Source organism: Myotis brandtii, unplaced genomic scaffold (assembly GCF_000412655.1).
Source record: "Myotis brandtii unplaced genomic scaffold, ASM41265v1 scaffold17, whole genome shotgun sequence".
Classification (NCBI taxonomy): Eukaryota; Metazoa; Chordata; class Mammalia; order Chiroptera; family Vespertilionidae; genus Myotis; species Myotis brandtii.
Genome location: NW_005356259.1, coordinates 1,287,611 through 1,297,338, shown reverse-complemented (window position 1 = coordinate 1,297,338; position 9,728 = coordinate 1,287,611). Strand labels below are relative to the sequence as shown.

The 9,728-nt window shown below is 51.5% G+C and overlaps 1 protein-coding gene across 11 annotated transcripts in view; it reads right to left on the bottom strand.

Moving 5' to 3' along the window:
- ATXN7L1 (ataxin 7-like 1) overlaps window positions 1-9,728 on the bottom strand; it is a 224,667-nt gene that overhangs the window by 4,202 nt on the left and 210,737 nt on the right. For 8 of the 11 annotated variants that reach the window (XM_014536936.1, XM_005862875.2, XM_014536937.1 and 5 more), the window contains 3 exons: window positions 8,162-8,283; window positions 6,460-6,765; window positions 2,975-3,902 (listed from right to left, as the gene is read on the bottom strand). In XM_014536936.1, the coding sequence (XP_014392422.1) occupies window positions 2,975-3,902; window positions 6,460-6,765; window positions 8,162-8,283 (1,356 nt within the window). The remainder of the gene's footprint in view (window positions 1-2,974; window positions 3,903-6,459; window positions 6,766-8,161; window positions 8,284-9,728) is intronic. The other 3 variants (XM_014536938.1, XM_005862876.2, XM_014536944.1) reach the window with 1 other exon arrangement.

Below are 9,728 nucleotides of genomic sequence, written 5' to 3'. Positions count from 1 at the left end.
GAGCATTCAACTCCACAGAGGCCAGCTTTTCTGTGGTCAAAGGGTTACACAAACTCCTCCACCTCTGAACTCAGTTCTAGACCCACTTATTTCTAGCTCAGCCTCCCGAGGGATAAAAGCTTGGGTCTTTTTCTCAGTCAGGAGACACAGTGCACACCTTACTGTTCCTGAGAAAAATGGCAAGATGGCACTGGGCTTCCTCTTCCATGGGAGGCTGAGCAGGTCCTTGGACAGTGCCCTGGGAGCGTGTGACTGTCCTTGGCACATATGGACTGGTCCTCAGGCGAGTACCGTTCCAGAGGCAGCTCCCGCCTTTGGCCTATAAAGAGCTGGCCTTCACACGGCCGGCGTGGCTCAGGGGTTGAGCATCAACCTATGAACTGGAGGTCATGGTTCAATTCCCAGTCAGGGCACATGCCTGGGTTGGGGCTCAATCCCCAGTGAGGGGCATGCAGGAGGCAGCTGATCAATGATTCTCTCTCATCATTGATGTTTCTATCTCTTTCTCCCTCTCCCTTCCTTTCTGAAATCAATTAAAAAAATATATATGTAAGAAAAGAGCTGACCTTCTACATTAATTCAGCTTTGCATAAAGACATCTGCCTTACACTTGCAGTCTTTTTGTTTAATTTAATACTTCTGTGGTAAATTCTGGCCTTATACCTATCAGATACAATGAAACAGAACCTCAATTGGTCCCCAAAGCACATGTTTACCTTGAATTTCTCAATCTCACACCACGCCCCTTCCAATCTCCTAAGAGAATCAACACAGATTCCAAAGGCTTTTCCCCAACGTTCGGAAATCACCGGTGGTCACCCTGGACAAAGCCTTTTCTTAATGGCCTGGTGACAAGCACCCAGGTACCACCTAGACCCAAGGCAGCCGTTAAACTTATCAGCTTTTTGGATTTCCTTCCTGATGGACCCTCGCTGGAGGAGGCTTCTCTGCTCCTCTCACCCTGGTGGTGACTGGTTCACAGTGTGTACTGAACATGTCCTGTGGTCCGGCAGACCAAACAGTCAACAAAGCGATATTTACTCAACACAGAGGCACTCCACTAACACATTAGGGACCTGGGGGTTAAGAGCCCAGACTCCAGGGCTAAACTGCCTGGTTTAAATCCTAGCCCTACTATTTACTTGCTGTGTGACTTTGGGCACATTGCTGAACCTTCCTGTGCCTTGGTTTACTCATCTATAAAAGGGCAGTAATAAAGGTAATGGCTACATGTTAAATATATCTTAATGGCTACATGTTAAGTAAGTACTTGGAGCAGAGCCCATCTCCTAAGCCAGCGGTTCTCAACCTGTGGGTCGAGACCCCTTTGGTGGTCCAACGACCCTTTCACAGGGGTCACCTAAGACCATCCTGCATATCAGATATTTACATTACGATTCATAACAGTAGCAACATTACGGTTATGAAGTAGCAACGAAAATAATTTTATGGTTGGGTCACAACATGGGGAACTGTATTTAAAGGGCCAGAAGGTTGAGAACCACTGTCCTAAGTGTTAGCTGCTAGGATTTTATCTAAAATGGGTGATAGTATAGCCTGGCCACTCAGGGTGTGGCCTGCAAACCAGTGGCCTGTTAGAAATGCAGACTCTTTACCTGCTGACTCAGAACCTGCAACCCCCAGGGAATTCCCGTGCACATTTAATCTTCGGAAGTCCTGGCTGTGGCCTCCATCTGCACCTGGAGGTGGCACTGACCCACGGGTGAGCCTCAGCGTAGGGCCCTGCGGCTGCTGGCCCCCTCCCCCTGCAGCCCTGGCACTGAGGAGCCAGAAGGCAGCAAGCACATCTGCTGCAGCTGCACACATGTGCGAGGGGCCGGGCTCCAGTGAGGGGACCTATGTCCTCCCCTCTCTCTCCTTGGCCTCGGTGGCAGCTTGTCTGGCGCTTGGGACCCAAACTTGCTGCTTCTCAAGTGTTTACTTGTGATTTGTGAATCCCCCTCAAGATGCTCTCTTCGTGAGGTTTTAACAAGTCTCATATAAAGACGACACAAAACAATAAAACATCTTTTTAACAACTGCTTCTCGTCTCTCCTGAGTCCTTGTCCCCAGATGGGGCTGGGCTCAGGGTCCGGCCCACTTCATTCTGCGGCTGTGAACCTGGGGCTGTGGCCGTCTGTGTGCTGCCCCCGCAGGCGCAAGGCCCGGGGCAGGCCTGCGGAGCGGCCCCTCTGGCACCTGCTCTCTCCGCTGAGCCCAATGGCACCAGTCCGGCGCGGGTGGGGACTCTCCGAAGTCGCTTCCCCAGCCTGGGAGACAGACTCGACTCGAGGGTGTGAACAGAACACAAGGGAATGACGCACGGACTCTCCCTGGACCACGCCACGTTCCCACAGCTTCCCTCACAACACGCCCCCCTATGTGTACTGTGGCATCGCACAGTTCTGTGCCAGTTGCTGTGAGTTAGTTTTACTTTTGGGAAAAAAGAGTTGTATCAGTAAGGGGGTCGGGGGCAGGGGCATCGAGGCAGCCAGGTAAAGTGGGAACAGTCACCTGGAGGCTGGAAGCACGAGCCATCACCCCCAGGTGAGACCCTGGTCACCATTTAACCTGCCTGGCCTCAGCTCTTCCTAAGGGGACTCCAACAGATCAGATAAAACTCCTCGGCAACAGAACCCTGTAACAAAATCATCCTCAGAAGCTCCCGATAGAAAGTGGAAGCCGAGTGGGGGAACTCAGGGTCTCTCTGTGCCTCAGTTTCCTCCTCTGTAAGGTGGTGATGACAACAGTACCAACCGCACTGGGTAGCTGTGAGGATTAAATGAGGAAATATTTGCGCGGTGCTTAGGGTAGAAAGTACTGGTTAAGTAACTGCTCTCCCAGCAGAGAGGGGCAGTGGCCTATGGGGACAACGCGACGGTCACCTGGCTAAGCAGGGGCGCTGCCCGGCTCCCGCTGCCCCTGGGGCTGAGGAGGCAGTGCCAGGAGGCCCCTGGCAGGACGGGTCCCTTACCTGCCGAGAGGAGGTGCTGTTAACGGGATCGGGCATCGGTGTGAGAAGGCTGGGCGGGTTCTTTTTGTGAACGCTATTCATACCAGGCATTTTAGTGATTTTACAGGCTTTGCTACTAGAACTCGAGTTCTTACGCTTTTTTCCTTCTGATTTGTCAAAAGAGAGGGGCAGAGAAGACACGGCATTGTGTGAGGCCAGAGAGAGGTCCCCCGCGAGGGAGGGCACTGCCAGGGGACAGGAGTCACTGCCGCCCACGGAGCCCAGGTGTCTCCCTATGTCCGGGGGCCCTCCGGGCAGCGAGGTCCGTCCTGAGGGCTCCAGTTTGGCACTGAGGGGGCTCACCCCGTTGTTGGAGGTGTGCACGGACAGACTGTTATAGGGCGGAGCCGCCTGATAGGAGTTCAACGCGGAACTGGCATTCAGAACACAGTTCTTTTTGTGGGGCCCTGACAAGGGAGACGGGAGGGATGTCTGCAAGGAGAACGAGGAGGAAGTCGACGACTGCGCCTTCCTCTTTTTGTTACTTGGAGACTCGTCGCTCCGCGCAGACAGGTCTTTGACTTTTGAGGATCTGCTGGTTTTGGTTTTGGATGGCTTGTGGGATGGGGAAGGGATGACGGCTGGTATCGGGGACACGGCGGATGGGGCCTTGAAGGTTGAGTCCATGATGCTGAGGGTTGCGGCCACATGAGGGAAAGCTGTGGGGTGTGGCATGAGGGCGCTTGGGTCCGGCGATGTCACAAAAGCTGCGTTGGGGAGCATGGCTGATGTCATGATGTAAGAAGAGGTGAGTCTCGAGCTGATGGGAGCTGAAGGAAGATACACAGCACTGGGGTGGCTGAAAGGCTGTAACACGGATGCTGGAACAGGGGTGGTGATGTGGGCTGCTGGCGAGGGCATGGGGCTATCTGCCGCAGGAGGAATCTTCCTAAACGTGAGAGAAGAGTGAGAGAGAAACAGTGAGCAACAGGCTTGGCATTCCTGGAGGCTCGACTACGTGTGAGCGTCGGGGCTCCGGAGAAACCCCGGGAGAACCAGACTATGGAAAATGAAGCCTTGAAGGATGGCAACATCTGAAGGATGGCCCCTCCCTATGGCTCCCCCACTGCCATATCCCGCACCCTATGTACAATCACTTTTGGGTTTTCGGTCCTTTTTTCCGTGCTTGGCTACTGGATACCGGCTGATTTGGGTGCACGGATAAAAGGCGAATGTGATTTAGAATATAAATTTCCCCCGCGGTATTCTTCTCTCTCTCTCTTTTTATTTCGGTAACGATGAAGGTGGTTTTTAATGAGAAGTGGCCACTTCACACTTAGGTCCTGGCGTGTAGTAAGAATAGTGAGGACAAGGCTTTGTCACCTGCACACAGGGGCCAGAGCAGCCTTTGCCCATTGCCTGTCCCCTGCCTCCCCACCCTGCTCCTGGTTCCACAGGCAGAGTGGGAAACACCCCTCTCTTCCACAGGCCTGCCGCCTCCTGCATTTCCTCTCTGCAGCCTCTGGTTTATTCCATAGAGAGGCCCTTCCACGTTAGCGTGTGGCTCCTGGCTCCTGTTGGCCGGGCCATGGAGGCCGCAGGGCAGTGGAGGGTCGGGGCTTGGGAAATGAGGCAGATGTCAACTGGCCCAGCTCCAGGACTGATTTTTTCCCTGTCCACCCCCTCTACCCCCTAGTCTCAGCTCTCACTCAGAGGAGCTGTAATTGGGGTGGCTGCCCTTCGACAGGTCTTCTTGTCCCTGTGTTAGGAAAGGTTGAGAGTACAGGGACCCTCATGTATCCAGAGAAGGAGGTCAGGAATTTCTAGTTTGCTCTGAACAAATGCAGGGCCTGGGCCCAGGAGAACATGTGGGTGGGGAAGGTCTTCCTGGAGGTTGGGAGTGCCTGGGAGCAACCCCCAGGCCTCTCGTATTCTGGGAGCTAAGGCCGGCCCTGGTGGTGGCCACTCCGCCTCCCTGCAAACCCCATCTTTGGAACTTGTGCTGGAAACAGCTCCCACTTCCAAATCATGGCCTGGGGACCGGGAGGAGCACAGGGGCCTTGCGGGCACCATTTGTTCCCAATTTGCAGGAAAGAATACTGACCTCAGGGGCCAGGTGAATATTGCCAAACTGGCTCTTTTCTATTTCCCACCTTGCCCCCGCCCTGTGTCCCCTGGGGATCAATCCCCAGCAGTTAGGAATTCACTCTCCTTCTTCAAAAGCAGCACTTAAAGGCGGGCAGGCCTGGGCCCTGCACCCCAGGAGCTTGGAGCCAGGTGTGAGATGGGGCTTCTCCGGTCCCTTCTCCCCAGGTGGCCACCCTCCCAGCTCTGGCACCAGGGGGCTCTGGAAAGAGGCCCCGCTGACCAGGACATGCCTCTCCTAGCGCTGCGCTCCTAGGATTCCGTTTCTGCCTGCAGTTAGGTGAAGCCATGGCTTCGATTTTTAGGGTGGAATCCAGAGGAGGAATTCTTGAATATAGACGAACAGAGTCCTTGAAAACATCAGACTGAGGAGATCAGAGATAAGAGAAAAAAGTTGCCATTTTTGTGTGGCCATACTGGTGTTTGAAAATCTACTTTCTCTCAAGCCTAAAGAGGGTAGAAGATCCTGTCAGCACTAAATAAGTGCTCCATTAAGACTTATTGCAATGAACGAATGAGTGAACGAATGGACGGATGGATGGGTGGGTGGATGGGTGAGCAGGTGATTCTCAGTAGCAACAGCACTATGCATGCTGGGCAAGGACTCCCATAGAATCAGACTGGAAAGGTCTAAACACGCCCTCCGACTGCCTGGCACTGCACAACGCCCTCCCCACAGGGCCAGAGCATCTCTCACGTGTGCGGCGTCAGCCCACTTGCCCTGGCTCGGCTGCCTCTCTGTGGACTGCAGGCCTCCCGCTCCATCTTCCCTCGCCTCGAGTTTCTTACCAGTTAAAGTCTGGATAGAAGTACATGTAGAGGCTCGGCAGTTACTTGTAATAAAACGTTGTTTACAAGAACCAGCTGGCTCACTGAGAGAGGACCCCATTCAATGACCTTCACTAGGATCCACTCTGAAGATCCCCATTTGTCATGTTCCCATCAATAGCATAAATTCATGCTTCCGCTTGTGCTGACAAGCTGAGCTCAAGTCCTTAACCTTGCCTCGCTGACACTCAGGGCTGGGACGGGGGCTGTTTTTTGGCCTGCTTCCTCTCCCTTTCCTTCCTGTCCCATGAATCTTAAGTGGATAGCAGGGGCAGGAGGGGAGGAGGGCAGGGGGTGCAGGGCAAGGGCCATGAGGCAGCTCACTGTCCCCGGGACCCCCCTATCTCCATGCTAAGCAGTTTCTGTGTCTGTCTAGGGGCCGAAGGGCAGTGGGTTTCAGCTTTGCAGGCTGTGCCTGGTTTAGGTCCTGCACACTGGCCTAGGGAAGTCCCGTCAAAAGCCCACAGATGCGAATAAGTTACTGACAGTGCCCGTCCTCCCCTGCCAGCTGGCGTGGGGCTCCAGATGCTGACCTGGCTGAAAGAGAATACTGTGTTGGCGTCTCCTGATGCAGAGTTAAATGCTTGTTAAAGAAAAAAGAGTCTTGGCCGTTCCTTTTCTTCCTAATGTCTTCCACGCCCTCATCGGCTGCCATCCCTCCAGGTTCGGGCCCGTCTGGGCCTGGGGTTTGGGCAGCGAGGTTGAGAGGGCAGCGGGGTGCTACGCTCTCCAGAGTTGACACCCAGGCAGCCCCAATGTTGCTCAGTGACAGTAGGTTGGTTAGGCAAGTCCTGAAAAGGGGGGAGGGACCCGACGCCCTGTGGCTCGGGTTTCTGTGCCTGAGGAGGAAAGGAATATGGAGCTTGAGCTGACAGGACACCAGGTAGCGAAATACAGATCAACACATTCCTTCCACGTGCCTGGGTTTTACACTTCCACCACACAGCAGAGCAAAGAGCTGCGAGAATCCCAAGGCCGGCTGCCATCGCGGGGGAACAGCCGCAGAAGGACAAATGAACCAGCACCCACGGGCTCGGCAACCCCGCATGCAGCACCGACTGGTGTTCAGGAGGAACACACCAGGTGTCCAGGGTGCCTTTAAGACACACTGGGCAGTCACTCAAATGGGAAGAAATGATAAGCTTCTCTATGGCCCTTTCCTATTTTATAGGAAGTGTTAACATTTAGTCTTAAATCCACTGCGAGAGCTCACTCCTCCTAGAAGTTCAGGTCTGGGAGCTCTTTGGGCATCACAGCTGCCTGGGAGAGGGGCAGGTTTTGAATTCGGTTCCCATCCCCGCTGCCAGTGCCCTCTTAGTTTTCAGGGATGCCTTCCTTGCCTTTACTGGCTTCCGCTGGGCAGGGTGAGGGGCTCAGAGTTGGCGTTCCTGAACCATCTGGGCTTAGATCTGAGGGAGCCACGCTTCTAACGGACTGTGATATCTTAAGAGCTCACCTGTGCAGGAGTGGGGGTGGGGATAGGCAGCAGGCTGGTCTTGTGTTATCAAGTGGCCAGAATGGCAGTTTCGTATGTGCTGTGGTTTGAGAGGGTCTAGCCTGTCATTGCTTCACAATAGCATTTTCCTAAGTCAAGAAGATTTCTTCCTTTTTTTATGAAACTCCTATGAAAATGTAAATACATCGGGGGGTGTTGGAGAATAAAGGGACATTAGAGACATGGAACGTCAGTTTGGGTTTAAGTTAGAGAGCAGTGTGAGCAGAGGAGAGGAGAGGGGTCTAGGGAGGTGGGAAGGGCCAAAGACAAGCTTAACCACCTTCACAACATCACTCAGGATCTGCCCTGCTGGCCGATGGACATGTTTTTTTCATAGGACATTAAGCAATTAGAAATTGGTCCATAACCATTCTGACATTTTTAGTATTGACATTATAGCCTTAATATTACAAACAGAAACATATTCTTAACATCCTTACATGTTCTTACTCACAGCAAAAAAGGCCTTTTGTAACTGTTAAATAAGCTCGTATCTAATACCCTTTTCATTTAGAAGATTACCAACACAAAGAAGACAAAGCATAACACACATCGTACGTGTCTCTGAAACACTGTAGGCAGGCCCTCAAGAGTTGATAGTTAAGAATTTATCATGAATCCTGACTTCAGAATCATTTTGTTCTATGAAAAGCCAATTACCGACACTCATTTAGAAAGCTGGGGTTCAGATAGTTGTGGGGCAGCTCTGATCTCATATTGCACAAAAACTGCTCACTTACTTCCACATCTGTGAATTCAAGTGTTTTTCTACCATGGAGTTTAGTGCGAATCGAAAACGATCCCATCTTCTATCAAACACATAGTACCCTCGTCCCATGAGGCGACTCCCGAATGAGCAAAACTGTGAGGGAAAAAACACATTTTAATTTTGATTACAGGTTACTAAGCTAATATAAGCCATACAGAGAAAAATAACATTTGCATAAAAACACACAGGGGTACAATTTTACTCAAAATAAGGAAGCAAATAGTACTGGAGCCAAAAATATTTCTATAGTGCTTTAGTTTGAGCTCTAGATTTTCTGCAGAACATCACATTATTACTCAACAATAGTAACATTTAATTTTCTATAGCACAGAGGGCTACCTTCTCTATATCTGGGACTGGGCCAACATTTTAGGTTGAAAAACCCCAAACCAACAACATTCAGCAACCAGGATTTTTTTTAGCACCTCCTGCTTACTGAATCATCCATCTTCCTTCCTTCCTTCCTTCCTTCCTTCCTTCCATCCTTCCTTCCTTCCTTCCTTCCTTCCTTCCTTTCTTTCTCTTAAGGTTTTAAAATTGATTTTTAGAGAGGGAAAGAAGAGGAAGAGAGAGAACTATTGATGGGAGAGCAAAACATTGATCGGCTGCCTCCTGCATGCCCCCTACCAGGGATTGGGCCCAGAACCCGGGCACATGCCTGGACAGGGAATCAAACCAGTAACCTCTTGGTGTGAGGGACAACACCCAACCAACTGAACCCCACCGGCCAGGGTTCATCCATCCTCTTAAGGAACTTGGTGGTTCTTTACTTCTCATCACAGTAATGGAAACACCTCATTCTGATGTTCTTCTGCCAACTGACCACACCTTTCCTATCTGTTGTCAACAGAGTCATTTCACTTCTTACTCGACTATACTCCTCCTCCTCTCCCAGCCCTGACCTCATCTCCTCCCCTGTCAGCACTTGTGGGCTGCCCGGGGGACACACATCACTGCCTGCAAGCTTATACTCATGCTGTTCCGACTGCCTGTCTTCTTCCCTCTTCTCTGTCAATCCCAATTCTCCCCTCCCTCAGCGCCCTAATCGAGACTCCCATTTCCAGTGGTCTTCATCTGAGTAACTCTGCCTCTATGAACTCCCACCCCACACATATTGCATACTTTATTGCCTTTCACCTTGGAATCACCACATAGTTTCATGTTACATGTAATGCCTATGTGCCTGACTTGATTATAAATGTATAAAGGCCAGAGGCCCAATTATCTTCTTCACTATGAGGATAGGAGGGATTTGGGCTAAACGATGGATTAGAGAGATAAGATCCCACACAATGTTTAAATCAAACCATCACACTGAAAACATATGGCTGAAATATAGGCAGTTAGATGTTTAATAAACATCATTTTATTATGGTGTTAGGACAACCAGAAATGCAAGAAGTGGCCTCTGAGAAGGTGACATTTGGCTGGTCTAGAGCTCAGACGCGTCTGCAAATGACTCTATAACTCAAATGCGGCTTCTCTCTCTTTGCCCAGGCCTCCCAGCAGCTCCTGGCCTCCATCCCAGACACAGTGTT